The sequence below is a fragment of the Macaca thibetana genome, chromosome 16, assembly GCF_024542745.1.
Source record: "Macaca thibetana thibetana isolate TM-01 chromosome 16, ASM2454274v1, whole genome shotgun sequence".
Classification (NCBI taxonomy): domain Eukaryota; kingdom Metazoa; phylum Chordata; class Mammalia; order Primates; family Cercopithecidae; genus Macaca; species Macaca thibetana.
In genome coordinates this window covers 31,807,281-31,826,535 of record NC_065593.1, presented here as the reverse complement: position 1 = coordinate 31,826,535, position 19,255 = coordinate 31,807,281, and the positions used below count along the sequence as shown (strand labels likewise).

At 39.4% G+C, this 19,255-nt stretch overlaps 1 protein-coding gene across 15 annotated transcripts in view; it reads right to left on the bottom strand.

The window, feature by feature from the left end:
- SYNRG (synergin gamma) overlaps positions 1 to 19,255 on the bottom strand; it is a 96,294-nt gene that overhangs the window by 58,536 nt on the left and 18,503 nt on the right. For 8 of the 15 annotated variants that reach the window (XM_050764569.1, XM_050764571.1, XM_050764576.1 and 5 more), the window contains exons 4-9: positions 13,691 to 13,821; positions 12,294 to 12,399; positions 11,619 to 11,730; positions 5,541 to 5,843; positions 3,780 to 4,013; positions 2,738 to 2,815 (exon numbers count right to left, since the gene is read on the bottom strand). In XM_050764569.1, the coding sequence (XP_050620526.1) occupies positions 2,738 to 2,815; positions 3,780 to 4,013; positions 5,541 to 5,843; positions 11,619 to 11,730; positions 12,294 to 12,399; positions 13,691 to 13,821 (964 nt within the window). The remainder of the gene's footprint in view (positions 1 to 2,737; positions 2,816 to 3,779; positions 4,014 to 5,540; positions 5,844 to 11,618; positions 11,731 to 12,293; positions 12,400 to 13,690; positions 13,822 to 19,255) is intronic. The other 7 variants (XM_050764580.1, XM_050764582.1, XM_050764584.1 and 4 more) reach the window with 3 other exon arrangements.

Sequence of the window (19,255 nt, the reverse complement as noted above, 5' to 3'; positions counted from 1 at the left end):
TGTATATTACCTGACTTCAAATCATACCACAAAGCTATAGTAACCAAAACAACATAGTAATAACATAAAAACAGACACAGAGACCAATGGAACAGAATAGAGAACCCAGAAATAAATCCACACATCCACAGTGAACTCATTTTTCAGAAAGGTGCCAAGAATATACATTGGGAAGGGTCTCTTCAATAAATGGTGCTGGAAAAACTGGATATCCATATGCAGAATAAAACTAGACTCCATCCCACATCAAATACAAAACTCAAATCGAAATGAATTAAAGACTTTTAAATGTAAGACCAGAAACTACGAAACTACTAAAAGAAAACTTAGGGAAACTCTCCAGGACATTGATCTGGGCAAGATGTCTTGAGTAATAACCCAAAAATAACGGCAACCAAAGCAAAAATGGACAAATGGGATCACATCAAGTTAAAAAGCTTTTGCACTGCAAAGGAAACAATCAAAAAATGGACAACACATAGAACGGGAGAAAATATCTGTAAACCATCCATCTGACAGGGGATTAAAACCAAAATATATAAGAAGCTCAAACAACTCAATAGAAAAAAAAGCTAACAATCTGATTTTAAAATGGGCAAGACAACTGAACAGGCATTTCTCAAAAGAAGACATGCAAATGGCAAACAGGCTTATGTAAAGGGGCTCAACATAACTGATCATCAGAGAAATGTCAATCAAAACTACAATGAGATATCATCTCACCCCACTTAAAATGGCTTTTATCCAAAAGACAAGCAATGCTGGTGAGGATGTGGAGAAAAGGGGACCCTCACACACTGTTGGTAGGAATGTAAATTAGTATAGCCACTATGGAGAACAGTATAAAGGTTTCTCCACAGTGGCTGTACTAATTTATAAGCCAAGATTCAAAAGCAACCTAAGTGTCCGTTGACAGACACTTTATCGAATGGATAAAGAAAATGTGGTACATATACACAGTGGAGCAAAATTGAGCCATAAAAAAATTGAGATCCTGTCATTTCCAAAACATGGTTGGAACTAGAGGACATTATATTAAGAGAAATAAGTCAAGCATAGAAAGACCAACTTCACATATTCTCATTTGTTTGTGGAAGCTAAACATTAAAACAACTGAACTCATGGAGACAGAGAATAGAATGATGGTTTCCAGAGGCTGAGAAGGGTAGTGGGGAGGGGGGAATAATGGGGATGGTTAATAGGCATAAAAATATAGTTGGATAGGAGGAATAAGATCTAGAATTTGATAGCACTACAAGGTAGCTACAGTCAACAATAATTTGTGCAGCATACTCATTTGTGTCTAATCTTACTGATCAGATGTTTAAAATTATTTTGAATACTTCATTAAAATAATTATTTTAAGAAAAAAATAACAATTGGAACGTTCATAACACAAAGAAGTAATACATGCTTGAGGTAATGGATACCCTATCTACCCTGATGTGATTATTACATATTGTATGTCTGTATCAAAATATCTCATGTACTCCATAAAAATATACACTTATGTAGCCATAAAAATTAAAAATAAATTTTTTTTGGTTTAAAGAAGAAAATGCACTTTAAGGATTTTCTTTTCTTTTTTTTTTTCTTTTTGGCTCAGCAGTAAAAATATATGTAAAGAAAAAGTAGGCCGGGTGCAGTGGCTCACACTCGTAATCGCAGCACTTTGGGAGACCGAGGCAGGTAGATCACTTGAGCCCAGGAGTTTGAGACCAGCCTGAGCAACACGGTGAGAACCCGTCTCTACAAAAAAATACAAAAATTAGCTGGGCGTAGTGGCACGCACCTGTAGTCCCAGCTACTAGAGAGGCTGAGGTAGGAGGATTGTCTGAGCCTGGGGAGGTCAAGGCTGCAGTGAGCCAAGATTGTGTCACTGCACTCCAGCCTGGGTGACATAGTAAGACCTTGTCTCAAAAAAAAAAAAAAAAAAAAAAAAAAAAAAAAAAAGTAAACACTATCCTTCACATCTTCCAACGTGAAAAAAAAGATCCCACATGGTCTTTTATTTCATATAGTATTACATGACAAATAAGTCATAGAAATAATATTTTTAAAAATATAAACTAAGAATTCAGAAAATGACATTAAATATTTTAGTAAAATTCTTGATGTTATTAATCGCTGAACTAAATATTTGATAATGTCCATTAAAGCATAATAAATCTAAAAGAGCTTTTAGAAATTGAAGTATGATGGCTGATAAAACATTAACACAAGGGCCGGGCGCGGTGGCTCAAGCCTGTAATCCCAGCACTTTGGGAGGCTGAGACGGGTGGATCACGAGGTCAGGAGATCGAGACCATCCTGGTGAACATGGTGAAACCCCGTCTCTACTAAAAAATACAAAAAACTAGCCGGGCGAGGTGGCGGCGCCTGTAGTCCCAGCTACTCGGGAGGCTGAGGCAGGAGAATGGTGTGAACCCGGGAGGCGGAGCTTGCAGTGAGCTGAGATCCGGCCACTGCACTCCAGCCTGGGCGACAGAGCCAGACTCAGTCTCAAAAAAAAAAAAAAAAACATTAACACAAAACTATTCTCCTTCATTTATATAGTTATTCCATACATGAGGCAGTCTTATGAAACACGACATTTATTTAATTTCTGTACTCTTTAAGAAAAAAAGAAAAATCACAATTCCTCCTGCATATTTTGTAACTACGACAGTAAATATTTACAACTACATTTACAATCTTTATAGCAAAATATCCAGATGGGAATCCTGGGCTTTTTTACCTGGAACCAAACTCTCATTGTAAATCCAGGGAGGCATTCTGGGCTGAGCAGGATCCTGTGAGGGAAATACTCCCACACCTAGAAGATAAGAAACATCAATGTATACAGTGGTCCATGGAGAAGATGGTGAAATCACACTGAGTCATGGTTCTTTATAAACAGCATTGGCTGGAGACACTAAAAAAAGTCACCAATACAATTAAAATATTTGGTCCCCCCTGCCCCAGATTCAGAATAAAATATTTGGTTTCTAAGCAACTCTTGTACGTTAACTATGTCCTAAAGAGTAAATTATACAAAATCTAAAATGTATCAATTCAATATTCTAAATCATATAAGCCTTGCACCATTTAACATGTATTACAAATTAAGGAAAAAAATGATAGATGATAGTTTAAAATTATGTATCTAAAAATATTTAATTGTCCAAGCTTTACTTGCAGTTTTTACTAGTGCTTCTTTGCAAAGTTTCATTCTTTTTTTTTTTTAATCTACATATGATACAGATGTTTTAAATATACAGGACTTTTGGGGGCTTTTTGTCCAGTGAAATATCCTCCCAAAAGTTTGCCTCCTAGGCTGCCCACATTCTAATTCATTTCTGAGGGTTGAATTTATAAAATTTAGATATTTTAGGCAGTGGTGCATATGATTTATTGTAGACAAAGCAAGATTATATTCTCATTGGTGACTTTTCCAGTTACATTTTAACTTTTCAACCTTTATGGAAGAAGACAAAGTATAAATGGAAAAAAAGAGAGTTTTTATAAAATAAAAGGAAAGAAAATTTTAAATCAGAAATGATTCCAATTAAGAAAACCAGTTATCAAAATCATTTTAAAAAACGAGTAACAGTGTGTTGAAAGAATTCAGAGCAAAATCTTAGGGGTTAATTGGAGAAAGGAATGCATTAAATATATCTCAAGCAAAATTTCAATTAGCAAAATCAAGCAGCATTCATTTGAAGATTAATGCTTAAGGTGTTAGCATTTGAGCAACGTTTGGTTAAACAAGTTTTTTGCTGAATGTTTCACGAGCTCACCACTCTCTTCAATTGACAGGTTTTGATCTGAAGTCTTTTCTGCCTCTGCAGTGGTGGTACCACTTACACATCCATCTACAGCACCCCCGTTACTGGCCGTTACACTGGGATGGCTCTTACTGGAACCTGGGCCTAGGGCTTTGTGGCCAACTTCAGAAGTATTTAATTTAATTTGTTCCTGCCCAGATGTACTTATATCACAAGATACTAGGAACTTCTCCTCCAAGGAAGGGCCTAAACAAACAGCACGAAGGATTATTTATATATAACTGTATATGTGTACATGTCTAATCTTTTCAATCATCCATCTCCACCCCCATATTCTTTTTTTTTTTTTTTTTTGAGACAGAGTCTTACTTTGTCGCCCAGGCTATAGTGTACTGGCACGATCTCAGCTCACTGCAACCTCTGCCTCCCAGGTTCAAGCGATTCTCCCGCCTCAGCCTACTGAGTAGCTAAGATTATAGGCGCCCACCACCAAGCCCAGCTAATTTTTGTATTTTTAGTAGAGACAGGGTTTCGTCATGTTGGCCAGGCTGGTCTCGAACTCCTGACCTCAGGTGACCTACCCACCTCAGCCTTCCAAAGTGCTGGGATTACAGACGTGAGCCACGGTGCCCAGCTCACCTCCATATTCTAAAGGGAGGCCCTGCCACATATAATGTAAACACTGTGGCTAGGCGCCATGGCTCAAGCCTGCAATCCCAGCACTTTGGGAGGCCAAGGCAGGCAGATCACAAGGTCAGAAGTTCAAGACCAGCCTGACCAACATAGTGAAACCCCACCTCTACTAAAAATACAAAAAATTAGCCAGGCATGGTGGCAGGTGCCTGTAATCTCAGCTACTCGGGAGGCTGAGGCAGGAGAATCACTTGAACCCAGGAGGCGGAGGTTGCAGTGAGCTGAGATCAAGCCATTGGACTCCAGCCTGGGCGATACTGCAAGACTCTGTCTCAAAAAATAAAAAAATGTAAACGTTGAAATAATTCAATTATTGCACATTTGTATAGGACTTGAGAGACTATTAGAGATTTTAGAGAATGTAAACATAATTATCTACTGTGATTCTAAAGAATTCTATGAGACAGTAGGTGGAAGAGTATAGTGGAAGAAGGAGCACTACCTTTGAAATCTGACAACCTACATAAGACAACACTTTCACTAACTCCTAGGGAGGCCTCTGGCCAGTGACATCATCATCACCTCTTGGTCTGTTTTCACATCCATCAAATGAGAAAGTCTGGACTGAGTACATGTCTGCCAAGATCCCTCCCAGCACCCTGTCTCCAGCCAGGATGGGGAGCTGTCTCTATTCATTTTACAGATGACAAAATCTAAGGCACATCAAGGACAAACTGATAGTAAATGAACAACCCGGGCTTCTGCCCCCAAGTGCCCTGTCACTGAAGCTGAAAGAGTACTTTCTAAAGAAGCCTTTCCTAGCTCCTTATTCTTAAGAAAATGATGTTGGTGAATCTCCCAAACAACAATCTTCCAGAAAAATCAGAAGATTTCTTTTAAAGTTATAAGGCAGTTTAAAGTGCTCCTACTTGAGGAGCAAAACTTTTAAATCACCTTTCCAGAATGTGAAGACCCCAGAACTTAAAAATCTAGAACACTTGTTTGTTGAATTTCAACAGCAGTCATACATTCATGTACATGTTTATTTGCCAACATCACTGGATTATTCTACTTATATAACATAAATAAGTTATCCCAGGATATCTTAAGAATATTTTCATTAATAATGCTAAGAGTTACCTGCTTTTGGTACACTGTGTGAGGCTGAAGCAGTAGAGAAGTAAGGAATTTGCCCAGGGACACCATGTAAGGCAAAAGGCACTGGACTCTGACCTGGAGGGAGAGGCTGTGTCCCAGCCTTCTGTGTATGCAACTGGACAAGTGGGGTGGAGGGGTGGAAAGACTGAAAGGGCTGGGACGTGGAAGAAGGCCCACATGGGGGAACTTCAACAGGTCCCTGCATAAAGTCACTGAATTCTTCTTCATCAAGAAAGGCAGGTGATGGGGAGACAGTTTTAGTAGAATGAGATGATGTGGGGCAATCTGCAAAATGGAAAATGGCAATGAAACACACAAAAATGGAAACCAACAGAGAAAAAGGAATTAAGATGTAGTACAATTGCAAAAGAATATATTGAAACATAAACAGGGAGGTGAACAAGAAATAACAAGTAACAATAGTCAAATGGAATTATATGATGCATGTAAAACACTTTGATGTCTATACACAATATTATGTCTTTCTAAAGGGGAATTTTAATAGCTATTTTGCATTTGGTTCAAAAAAGGCAAAACTAAAAATGTATGTATCTATTGATTTATTTTACAGACAGGACCTAGGCCAGAGTGCTGTGGCATGCTCACAGCTCATAATCATAGCAGCCTCAAACTCTTGGGCTCAAGCGATCCTCCAGCCTCAGCCTCCTGAGTAGCTAGGAATATAGGTACATGCCAGCATACCCAGCTAATTCTTCCTTTCTTTTTTTTTTCATAGAGATGGTGTGTCACTATGTTGCCCACGCTGGTCTCGAGCTCCTGGCCTTAACAGTCTTTCTTTCTTTCATTAGATTAATAATTTTTCCCCTGAGACCATTGATGCTTTACATCAAAGTGACGATTATTTTTGAAGTCAAAATGATCTGTTTATCTAGATAATATTATCTCAAACCAATACACATTAGATGTAAGAAAACCTACCTATATAGTGCTGAATACATTTTGGACAGATATATACCATGATGACTAAATTTCATTATTTATTAAGAAATTCAGTAAGAAATAATGCACAATACAAACCTGTAATTTTTGAAATATCATGCTTGATCCACACACTTGCATAGATCATATTTCAGTAAAGTTACCATATGAGGAATAAAAATTACAAAAGAACTTGTTTTTTTTTTTGAGATAGAATCTCTCTGTGATGCCCAGGCTAGAGTGCAATGGCATGAGCTCAGCTCACTGCAACCTCTGCTTTGTTCCCCAGGTTCAAGAGATTTTTCTGCCTCAGCCTCTTGAGTAGCTGGGACTACAGGTACGCACCACCATGCCCAGTTAATTTTTGTTTTTGTGTTTGTGTGTGTGTGTGTGTGTGTGTGTGTGTGTGTGTGATGGAATCTTGCTCTGTCACCCAGACTGTTGCTCTGTCGCCCAGACTGGAGTGCAATGGCGTGATCTTGGCTCATGACAACCTCCGCCTCCTGGGTTCAAGCAATTCTTCTGCCTCAGCCTCCCAAGTAGCAACCACCATGCCCGGCTAATTTTTGTATTTTCAGTAGAGATGGGGTTTCACCATATTGGCCAGGTTGGTCTCGAACTCCTGACCTTGTGATCTGCCCGCCTCCACCACCCAAAGTGCTGGGATTACAGGTGTGAGCCACCACACCCAGCCCAATTTTTGTATTTTTAGTAGAGACAGGGATTTCACCGTACTGGCCAGGCTGGTCTTGAACTCCTGACCTAAGGTAAGCCACCCACCTTGGCCTCCCAAAGCACTGGGATTACAGGCTGAGCCACCATGCCTGGCCAAGACAAGAATATTAAACACATTATTAAGGTGATATTTTCTTGTGAAAAGCATCAACATTAGGATATATAAAGTGCTGAATCAAACAATAACAGTCAATTTAAGAAAGTAAACCCTGCCTGAAGACTACGACTACCTTTAAAAGATTTTTGGCACTAAATGATACAAATGTCACTGTGGCTTTTTATTATTAAATGTAAAATTCACTTATGTAATGAACCTGCTCGACTGGGGCTACATTTAACATGAAGCTCTTTAACAATACTATTTTATTGTTGCATCTTTACATGTATTATTGTTACTACTACTATTATTATTATTATATGAGACTGGGTCTCCCTCTGTCAACCAGGCTAGAGTACAGTGGCATGATCTCAGCTCACTGCAACCTCTGCCTCCCAGGTTCAAGCCATTCTCGTGCCTCAGCCTCGCAAGTAGCTGGGACTACAGGCGCCCACCACCACGCCCGGCTAATTTTTGTATTTTTAGTAGAGACAGGGTTTCACCATATTGGCCAGGCTGGTCTCGAACTCCTGAATTCACATGATCTGCCTGCCTTGGTCTCCCAAAGTTTTGGGATTACAGATGTGAGCCACCACGTCTCACCTTCTTTGTTTTGTTTCTGTTTTTGTTTTTCTGAGATGGAGTCTAGCTCTGTCACCCAGGCTGGAGTGCAGTGGCGCAATCTCAGCTCACTGCAGCCTCTGCCTCCCAGGTTCAAGCAATTCTTCTGCCTCAGCCTCCCAAGTAGCTGGATTACAGGTGTGCACCACCACGCCTGGCCCCAGATTTTTTTTTTTTTTTTTTTTTTTGAGACAGAGTCTCGCTCTGTTGCCCAGGCTGGAGTGCAACGGCGTGATCTCCGCTCACAGCAACCTCCACCTCCTGGGTTCTACCTCAGCCTCCTAAATATCAGCTGGGATTACAGGCATATGCCACCACACCTGGCTAATTTTGTATTTTTAGTAGAGATGGAGTTTCTCCAGACTGGTCAGGCTGGTCTCGAACTCCTGACCTCAGGTGATCTGTCCACCTCGGCCTCCCAAAGTGCTGGGATTACAGGTGTGAGCCACTGCGCCCAGCCTCCCCACATTTTAAATTACTTTGAATTGCTTTAATATGACTAAAGTCTATTGTCACAATAAGTAGTCTTTTTTTCTTCACTGACTTGAAGCTTAGGAGTAGTCTTTTTTTTTAAGAAATGGCTCTCATTTGAAAAATGGAGACCCTGCATACTTCTTTCCTCTCTCTAGGATCAATGAAACAAAACCTGGATGCACTGAAAGTTCTAAGAAGATGCAAAATATGCAAAATTATTGCCTTAATTAAGTTTGTTTTAAAAAGAAAAAGCCCTCCCACATTATATTCCAAGTCTCCCAACAATTAGGTTCTCAATTTGGGTTCCCAGCTACTTAAAATATTTTTTAAATGGACCCTGACTATTTACTTGGGATATACTATAATGACCAAACCAATGTTTCTTTGCATTTGGCTAGAATGTGTGAATTCTATGTGGAATATATTTTGGCCCATACCAACTCTAGCAGCTAATGTGTATGATTAAAAAGTATAAAAGTTATATGATGGGCCAGGCACAGTTGCTCACACCTGTAATCCTAGCACTTTGGAAAGCTAAAGCAGGTGGACTGCTTGAGCCCAGGAGTTTGAGACCAGCCTGGGCAACATGGTGAAATCTCGTCTCTACAAAAAATACAAAAATTAGCTAGGTGTGGTGGTGTGCATCTGTGGTCCCAGTTACTCGTGAGGTTGAAGTGGGAGTATTGTCTGAGCCTGGGAAGTCATGGCTGCAGTGAGCTGTGATCATGTCCCTGCACTCCAGCCTGGGCAATAGAGTGAGACCCTGTCTCAAAAAAAAAAATTTATATGATCAATATAGTTTGTATATTCAGTATTCAGCATTTTAGATAAACAATCTATAAAGAGAAATTTAAAAGGTGCCTTTGGTGGTAGAATGGCTGGACACTCTTTTTATTTTTTTTATTTTATTTTTTTTTTATTTTTTTGACGCGGAGTCTTGCTCTGTGCCCCAGGCTGGAGTGCAGTGGCGCGATCTCGGCTCACTGCAAGCTCCGCTCCCCCGGGTTCACGCCATTCTCCTGCCTCAGCCTCCCGAGTAGCTGGGACTACAGGCGCCCGCCACCTCGCCCGGCTAATTTTCTTGTATTTTTAGTAGAGACGGGGTTTCACCGTGTTAGCCAGGATGGTCTCGATCTCCTGACATCATGATCCGCCCGTCTCGGCCTCCCAAAGTGCTGGGATTACAGGCTTGAGCCACCGCGCCCGGCCTGGACACTCTTTTTATAAATACTTTACGACTAGGTTTTTGGTTTTTTGTTTTTTTCAGATGGAGTCTCACTCTGTCGTCCAGGCTGGAGTGCAGTGGCGCAGTCTTGACTCACTGCAGCCTCTATCTCCCAGGTTCAAGCTATTCTCCTGCCTCAGCCTACCAAGTGACTGGGATTATAGGCATGTGCCACCATGCCCAATTAATTTTTTGTATTTTTAGTAGAGATGGGGTTTCACCATGTTGGCCAGGCTGGTCTTGAACTCCTGACTGCCTTTCTCTCCTTTTCCTAACCTCCAGTCTAGGTCCAGTTTTAGTATTAACTTCCAATATATATTCTTGAATTACTCCTTGACTAGCTTATTCAACTTATAATTTTCATTTTTAGGTATATTTTTCCTTTCTAATCTCAGCCTGATTGCTAATACCTGTTTTCTTTTCAATCTTGTATATTTTATTTTGGGGCATACTTTTGGAATGGGAATCTTAAGTGAAATTAACAGAACAGAGTAAAAGTTGTCCCGGAAAATCAAGAACTGGTTACTATGCCTGTGATTATTCCTTCTTGATATCAACCATGAAAGGTACTATAATACAAGAGTTCAAGATAAAATTTATCAATGTAACATTTTCCAGCAGAAGGTAGTACTTTCTTGGCTGCCTAAATGATTTATGAAAACTGTTTACCTATTAGGTACGTTTTCTTGAAATCAGCTGATAAAATGTCAAAACTTTGAATTTTTGCAATGGAGTCTTGCTCTGACGCCCAAGCTGGAGTGGGCAGTGGCATGATCTCGGCTCATTGTAACCTCCGCCTCCCGGGTTCAAGTGATTCTCCTGCCTCAGCTTCCCGAGTAGCTGGGAATACAGGCACGCACCACCATGCCCAGCTAATTTTTTTTTTTTTTTTTTTTTTGAGACGGAGTCTCACTTTGTCGCCCAGGCTAGAGTGCAGTGGCCGGATCTCAGCTCACTGCAAGCTCCGCCTCCCGGGTTTACGCCATTCTCCTGCCTCTGCCTCCCGAGTAGCTGGGACTACAGGCACCCGCCACCTCGCCCGGCTAGTTTTTTGTATTTTTTAGTAGAGATGGGGTTTCACCATGTTAGCCAGGATGGTCTCGATCTCCTGACCCCGTGATCCGCCCGTCTCGGCCTCCCAAAGTGCTGGGATTACAGGCGCTCGAGCCACCGTGCCTGGCCTATTTTTGTATTTTTAGTAGAGACAGGGTTTCACCATGTTGGCCAGGCTGGTCTTAAACTCCTGACCTCAAGTGATCCCACCCACCTCAGTCTCCCAAAGTGCTGGGATTACACGCATGAGCCACAGCGCCCGACTTGAAATGTTGAATTTTTAAAAACAATGTGGTAACAATTATGCAAATACAAGACTCATTTGAACTGCCAAATGTTCAAAAGAACAACTAAACGCCACCCCCCAATCCCTTTACCCTGCTTTCTGAAACAGGTACATTTCTTTTTGCTTACCTGACAATAAATGATGATAAAAATTACAAAGAAATGCATTAGAGAAACTAAAATTTCAAGAAGAGCATTATTACACCCATGATTTTTAGAAACGAGTCATTTTAAGAATTTATAAGTTTAATCACATTAAGTAATGAAATCAGAACTAGTTCATAAAATTACTGTAAAACAATGAGAATTAAATGGTAAACTCATTTATTACATTTGCTCTGACTGAATAGATTTTACTAATGTTAATATATTTATATACAGAAAACTTACAGGTGAAATTGTCGTACTGACATTTAATTAGAAGACAGGTTTTTTTCCCTCCCAAGACAGTTGTTATCCAGACTACAGCTCTTAAGCCACTGCACATTTGAGAACATCCAAATCTGTACTTAGCTTGAAGGAAGAGTTCTGCATTGACTTTTCACACACACATATAATGGCGAGGTAAAGAAACAGGGACTACGTAAATCACCTTCCAAGAAAAGAAAAATGTAATGCCTCTTAAAACTACCTGGTTTCTTGGGGTGCGATGCTGGAGTAGGGTGCATTTTTGCATCTCTGGAAAACCCATCTAAATTTCCTTTTATGGCTTCCAAAGCATCATCTCTACTCTTCTCTCCTGTCTAAGAAACAACAAATATATGTATATTTCATTACTTATCCCTCACTCTATCCTAAACCCTCCCAAATTAAGAAAGGCACAGATACTCATCTACTTCCAATATTTTTACCACATACTTCTGATGATGACTTCTCCAAGTCAGAAAAACAGGTAAATGACTAAACAATGACACTCTACAGAAAATAAAAACATTACAAGGCCAATAAATAAATACTTCAGGATAGACCTGTTTGATATTAAGCGTCCTGTGAAGGCTCTAAGAGAAATATGAAATATCACTGAATTCAGGATTACTGCTTTCCAAGAAAAAGATTACAAATATTGCCATGATACTAAAAAAGAGTTGAGAAGATAATGGCTGATACCCTATTCTCATCAATAACAGTGTATCTTCACAGAAAATGAAAAATCCTTCACATTAGGAATTAGATAAACCGAAATGAGAAGAGTCAATCACAGCCCCAGCTTGGGCTGGTGCCCCAGTGATGACATCCACTCAATGAGTGGGAAGAGGCACATTCAGGGTGTGTATGTTCTGGGTGAAGAGAAGTATTGAAGTATTACCTTGGGTTTCACACTGCTCAAAAGTCTGAGCTTTTGCTTCTGCTCTTCAAACTGGCGTCTTTTTCTTTCTTCTTCTAAGAGTTTTTGCTGCTGTTCAAATCGTTTCCTGAAGGAAAAATGACCTAATAAAAAACAAGCTCCCAGGATTATACACTGTTTTATATTCAGATTTCTAACAGTTTCAGCAATATCATGTTGCACTTCTAGAAGTGTAAATTTCATTGCTAAATATCTAGTTTTCTTATGACAATCCTGTTTCCTCACTACATTAATTCCAAAATATTTGACATGAGTCTAAATAATGATTTACCTAAATTATGAATATGAATTTATTTCTCATCTAATTTGCAAGAGGAGGAAACAAGCTTTTGCATACAAAAGTGTTCTCAAAAAACAGGCAGACAAACGTAAGAACACACTTTGCTCTGCATATTAAACAAGAACCTGCTTGGGAAGGCAGTGTCATACAGGAGAAAGAGTAATGATCTGGGAATCAGGAGGCCTGACTTTGGGTTCAGGCTTTGCTGGTAACTGTGTTACCTGGACTGACAAGTTGTTTCATTTTCCTGAACTTCACTTTCACTAGATAAAAAACAACAGGGTTGAATTAGAGGATCTCTAAGGTCCTTTTTGACTCTAAACTTGTAATAATGGTATTTTAAAGAGGCTTTTTTGTTTTTGTTTTTAAATAGGGTCTCACTCTGTTACCCAAGCTGGAGTACAGTGGCATGATCACGGCTGACTGCAGCCTCAATCTCGGGGCCCAGGTGATCCTCCCACCTCAGCCTCCAGAGCAGCTGGGACTACAGGCATGAGCCACCAAGCCTAGCTAATATTTTGTATTTTTTGTAGAGACAAGGTTTCACCATGTTGCTCAGGCTGGCCTCGAACTCCTGGGTTCAAGCTATCTGCCCGCCTCAGCCTCCCAAAGTGCTGGGATTATAGGCATGAGCCACTGGGCCAGGCCTTAAGAGTTTTTGTTTTTTTTTTTTTGAGACAGAGTCTTGCTCTGTCGCCCAGGCTGGGGTGCAGTGGCTCATCTTGGCTCACTACAAGCTCCACCTCCCGGGTACAAGCCATTCCCCTGCCTCAGCCTCCCGAGTAGCTGGGACTATAGGCGCCCACCACCACGCCCGGCTAATTTTTTGTATTTTTTAGTAGAGACGGGGTTTCACCGTGTTAGCCAGGATGGTCTCAACCTCCTGACCTCGTGATCTGCCCGCTTTGGCCTCCCAAAGTGCTGGGATTACAGGCATGAGCCACCACGCCTGGCCAAGAGTTTTAAAGACAACTTTTGACTGTTTTAGTTTCAAATCTTCACTAGAGATTATTAGACAATTCTTAAGATAGATGCTATAATGTATCTTTGTTATCCTTTAATTTTGGTGATCTCTTACTGCTGCTCTTCGGCAAACTGCTTCTGCATGTCTGGAGTGTACTGTGGGCCTGGAGGACGCATGCCCAGGAAGGGTGCTTGTCCTAGGTAAGGCATTCCCGCTGCTGGCATTGGTCCCATTGGTATTCCTGCCTAGAAGAAACAGACAAAGGCTTAGAAAACACAATTTCTCCCTTTAATTATCACACACAAAAATGTGACTTTCAAAAATTCTATCTTAATATTTTTATTTGTAAAAAATAGAAATATACTGTATTAAAAGATGCAGAGATGCAAATAAGATGCAAATATGCAAATAAACATATTATATTAAAAGATGCTAAAAATGGAAGGCTCCCCTTAATATCTAGCCCTCCATTCCCTTCACTGTCCCAGAGGTGACTGCTGCTAATAGTCTGATTGGTGTGTGAGTATGGAAGTATATGCCCACAAATTACATTCTTGTGAGCTCACTAATCCTCTTTGAGAAGAGGCATTATATCTTACATATTTTCATATTTGCAATAATAGGTAAGAGGCTGGCATATGGTAAACATACCACAAATGAAATTAAATCTGATTTTCCAATATATATGAGAGGATAATGAATATTTTGATGTTATCAAAGGCCTAATAGTCAAACTTTTATAGAAAATGAAAGAAACATATTCAATAATAATGACATAATACAATATTATAAAGTTTATTAAAGTGTCCAGAAATAAGAATAACACAACAGCTAATCACAAAATTTAATAATATTATGTTTTTAGAGACACGGTCTCGTTGTGTCACCCAGGCTGGAGTGCAATGGTGTAATCACAGCTCACGGCAGCCTCCAACTCTTGAGCTCAAGAGATCCTCCCACCTCAGCCCCAGAGTAGCTAGGACTACAGGCATGTGCCATCGCACCTGGTTCGAAATCTAATATTAAGAGTGATGACAATGATAATAGTTAAATGGCTAATTTTTAGTGAGTGAAAACTCTTCTACTACTCAACCTTCTCCCTGAAAAGTTCCCCTTCTGTCCCTAACTAAAGTCTGTCCGTGAAACACTCTCATTTTGGAGACTGCTACTTTTCTATTTCCTGTAAGTGGGGAATATTCTTCCTTGCTTCTTCTAAACCTTTTCTCCTCTCTCTACCTTCAAAAACCTGAATACATTTTAATTTCTCAGTAATAGACTTCATCATTTACTCTCCGATCTTGTTCACGTCATCTACTGACCCTCAACTTCCTCACTCTTCAGTTGTACACTTCAGACTTTGCTATCTTCCATTCTATCTCCCAACTGCTCTTGGTAACGTCAACAATCACCAACACGGATCACTCACCTAACACTGTGGTCTTCTAGGTCTTTAGCCTCCTCATCACAATCATGCCCAACATACAATTCCAGCTTCCCATTCCATGGTAATACCCGTGATCTATCTGCACCAAAGACTGTGTCATGTCCAAAATCTGGATGTTAGGCATCCTGACACTTGACCACCACTTCTGATCCTTCTAGCTCATCTAGACCAGTAATTCGCCTATCTCGTTAATATCTCCCACCTGTTAATTTATTATTTTTTCCCTGGGCTTATTTTGTAGGTTCCACCTGTTAATTTGCCACGTTTCTCATGATTAATCATCTTCATTATATCCTCACTTCCCTTCCTGCTCAATTTAGATTCTAGGGTTCAATATTAAATGCCCTTGTCAATATCCTTAATGCCCTTAATTGTCAATTCCTTAACATGGTCTCCTGGTAAACTTCACCCCTGATTAGAATCAACTAATCAACTTCTCCATGCTTATACAAAAACCACTGAACCATGCCGGAGAGAAAAACATTGAGGATTCACATTAAATTCTATTTATTTATTTATTTAGAGGCAGGGTCTCACTCTGTCACCCAAGTTGGGATGCAGTAGTGCAATCTCAGCTCACTGCAACCTCCACCTCCCAGGCTAAAGTGATTCTCCCACCTCAGCCTCCCAAGTAGCTAAGACTACAGGCATGTGCCACCACACCGAGCTAATTTTTGTATTTTCAGTACAGATGGGGTTTCACCAGGTTGGCTAGGCTGGTCTCGAACTCCTGACCTCAAGTGATCCACCCACCTTGGCCTCCCAAAGGGCTGGAATTACAGGCATGAGCCATGATGCCCGGCCAGCTTGGAATGCTTTTGAAGGGTTTCTAGCACTCTACAACTGGAGTTACACACAATATTGCTTTATTGCTAACATTCTCTATTCTAAATCTTGGGTGGAGATAGCTGTGTATACTTATTTTAAATCACAGTATTGCTCTCTTGCTGCTAAAAATTAGGATCACAGTCCTAGAATTAAATTTTTCTTTTTTTTTACTCAGTTCACCCAAAGTATATAAAATACAAAAGAAACTACCCAAATCAGAGATGAAAAATAAGGCAAAGTGTTCAACAAAAATAACAAAGAATGAAAGAAAGAAACGTGTCATGCATATTGCCTTCTTACTTACAAACTCCTCTCTTGAAGAACATTCAAATTTACTAAACGGCATTTTGTGTTTCCCCTACACCTGGAAAGGAGGGACTAAGTTTTATAGACTTTTGAAATCTAAATAAACTAAAAGATTAAGAGATACTAGTCTTTAATTACATACTGAATGGATGACATAACAAAAGAAAGAACTCAGAAATCTGAGATACATTTGATAAACTACTGACGGCACTTAAGATTTCAATAAGTTGAGGAGCATAGCATGACAGTTAAGACTAAAAGAGTAAAAGTGTCCATTTCAGTTAGAACCCCAACAGTTTTGTTTTGACAAGTTGATCTTAAAATTATACTGAAGGGCAAAGGACCTTGAATCAGTTATAATTCTGTAAAAGAAGGAGGATGATCCATACTACCACATATCAATGCTTATCTCAGGCTAGATAATTAAGGCATAAGATATTTACTGACGCAAGGAAAGACAGATGCAGCAATGAGACAAATACATGAGCCTAGAAATTAATCCAAAGCACATAAAGAAGTGTAATATTACAGGAATAATCACAGAAATCAATAAATAAAAAACGGGCTATTTATAAATGATTTGGGAACAACTGACTACAATGGAACATAATAAAATTACATCCTTCTACCTCACGCTGATTCTAAAGAACAATTCTAGGTAGGTTAGAGACTTAATCTGAAAAGACAGGCTGGGCGCATTGGCTCACACCCTGTAATCCCAGCACTTTGGGAGGCTGAGGCAGGCAGATCACTTGAGGCCAGGAGTTCCAGACCAGCCTGGGCAACATGGTAAAATCCCATCTCTACTAAAAATACAAAATTAGTCAGGCGTGGTGGTGCATGCCTGTAGTTGCAGTCACTCTAGAGGCTAAGGCAGGTGAATTGCTTGAGCCCAGGAAGCAGCAGTTGCAGTGAGCCGAGATTGCGCCACACTCCAGCCTGGGCAACAGGGCGAGACTCTGTCTCAAAAAAAAAAAAAAAAAAAAAGACAAGAAAGACAAGAAACTTAACTTTTTTAAAATAAGAAGACACAGGTAAGGAAGAATGTCTTAGATAAGACAGAAAAAAAGAAATGATTTATCCATCTGACTTAATTTCTACACAACAAGACACTATAAACAAAATTAAAAGAGGCCAACGACTAGGAGAAGATACTGGCAACACATGTAACTACAAAGGATTAGAATCCAGAATATATAATGAACACTCAGAAATCAATGAGATCAAAACAGCTAAACATTAGAAGCAATTTAAATGTCTGTTAATAGAACAACATATATTCACTCAATGAAATACCACACAGCAGCTACTATGAATGAACTTGGCATAATTTTACAACAGGGATAAGTCTTGGGGGCAAACAATGTTAAATTAAAAAGTTAAGATGTTGAAGGGTACATACGTAAAATTTAAAACCTAGAAAATATTATATATTGCTCGTAAGTATACAAATATATAAAATAATAAAAGTATAAAATTATGGCCAGGCACAGTGGCTCATGCCTGTAATCCCAGCACTTTGGGAGGTAGAGGTGGGTAGATTGCTTGAGGTCAGGAGTTTGAGACCAGTCTGGCCAACATGGTGAAACCCCATCTCTACTAAAATACAGAAACTAGCCAGGTGAGGTGGTGGGCACCTGTATCCCTGGTACTAGGGATGCTGAGGCAGGAGAATTGCTTGAACACAGGAGGTGGAGGTTGCAGTGAGTCGAGATCGCGCCACTGCACTCCAGCCTGGGTGACAAAGTAGTATAAAAATATATACGAGAACCATAAACACTGAATTCATGATAGTGATAACCACCTCTGGGGAAGGAGAGGAAGGAAAGTATTTTTGAATTCTTTAAAAAAATGTAAAGCAAATGTGGCATGTTAAAATTTGATAAAGGTAGGACCTGACTACCTATATAAAAAATCCCAAGGGAATCCACAAAAAAATTCCCAGAGCTAATAAAAAGTTCAGTAAGGTTGAAGGATATAAAACAAACATATACAATCAACTGTATTTCTATACACTACCAATGAATATGTGAACATTGACATTAAAAAACGCCATTCATAATTCCTCAAAAAACCAAAATATTTAGATGTAAATCTAACCAAACACGGATGTGACTTTTATGCTGAAAACTATATAAATGCTGATAGAAGAAACCAAAGATCTAAACAAATGAAGAGACATCCCATACTGTTATGACGGAAGACGTCAATTCTCAAAGACATCAATTCTCCCTAAATTCATAGAGGTTTAATACAATGCCTATCAAAACTCCAGCAAGAGTTTTTCCAGAGATAGACAAGATTATCCCAGAATTAATATGGAAAGGCAGAGAAACCAGAATAGTTAAATTCTGGAAAGAAGAATAACGTAGGAGGACTCAACCTTATCGTATAGCTACCATCACAAAGACTGTGTTATCGGTGAAGGAACAGGCATATACATAAAACGACAGCACAGAACAGAGAACCTAGAGAAAGATACATACAAGCATGCCCAACTGATTTTTGACAAAAATGTGAAAGCATTTCAATGGAAGCAGAATAGCTTTTTCCACAAATGTTGCTGGGGCAGACTTACATAGATACAAAGACAGAGATAAAAAACAACCTCAATCTAAGTCTTAGATCTTAATCAAAAATTAACTCAAAATGGATCATGGACTTAAATGAAAACCATAAAACTTTTAGAAAAAAACATAGGAGAAAATCTCCAGAATCTAGGGCAAGGCAATGAACTCTTAGAGTTATACCAATGCATGATCCATAACAGGAAAAACTGGTAAATTGAATTTCATCAAAATTCAATTTTTGCTCTGTGAAAGACCCCATTAAGAGGGTGAAAAGACAAGCTAAAGACAAGAAGAAAACACTAGTAAACCACATATCTGACAAAGGACTAGTACCTAAAAGATATAAAGAACTCTCAAAATTCAATAGTAAAATACCAAAAAATGCAATTAGAAAATGGTCAGAAGCTATGAAAAGACATTTCTCTGAAGAAAATGTAATGATGGTAAATAAACACATGAAAAGATGTTCAACATCATCTGCACATTAAAACCATGCAAATTAAAACCATGAGATATTAAACATACCTGTCA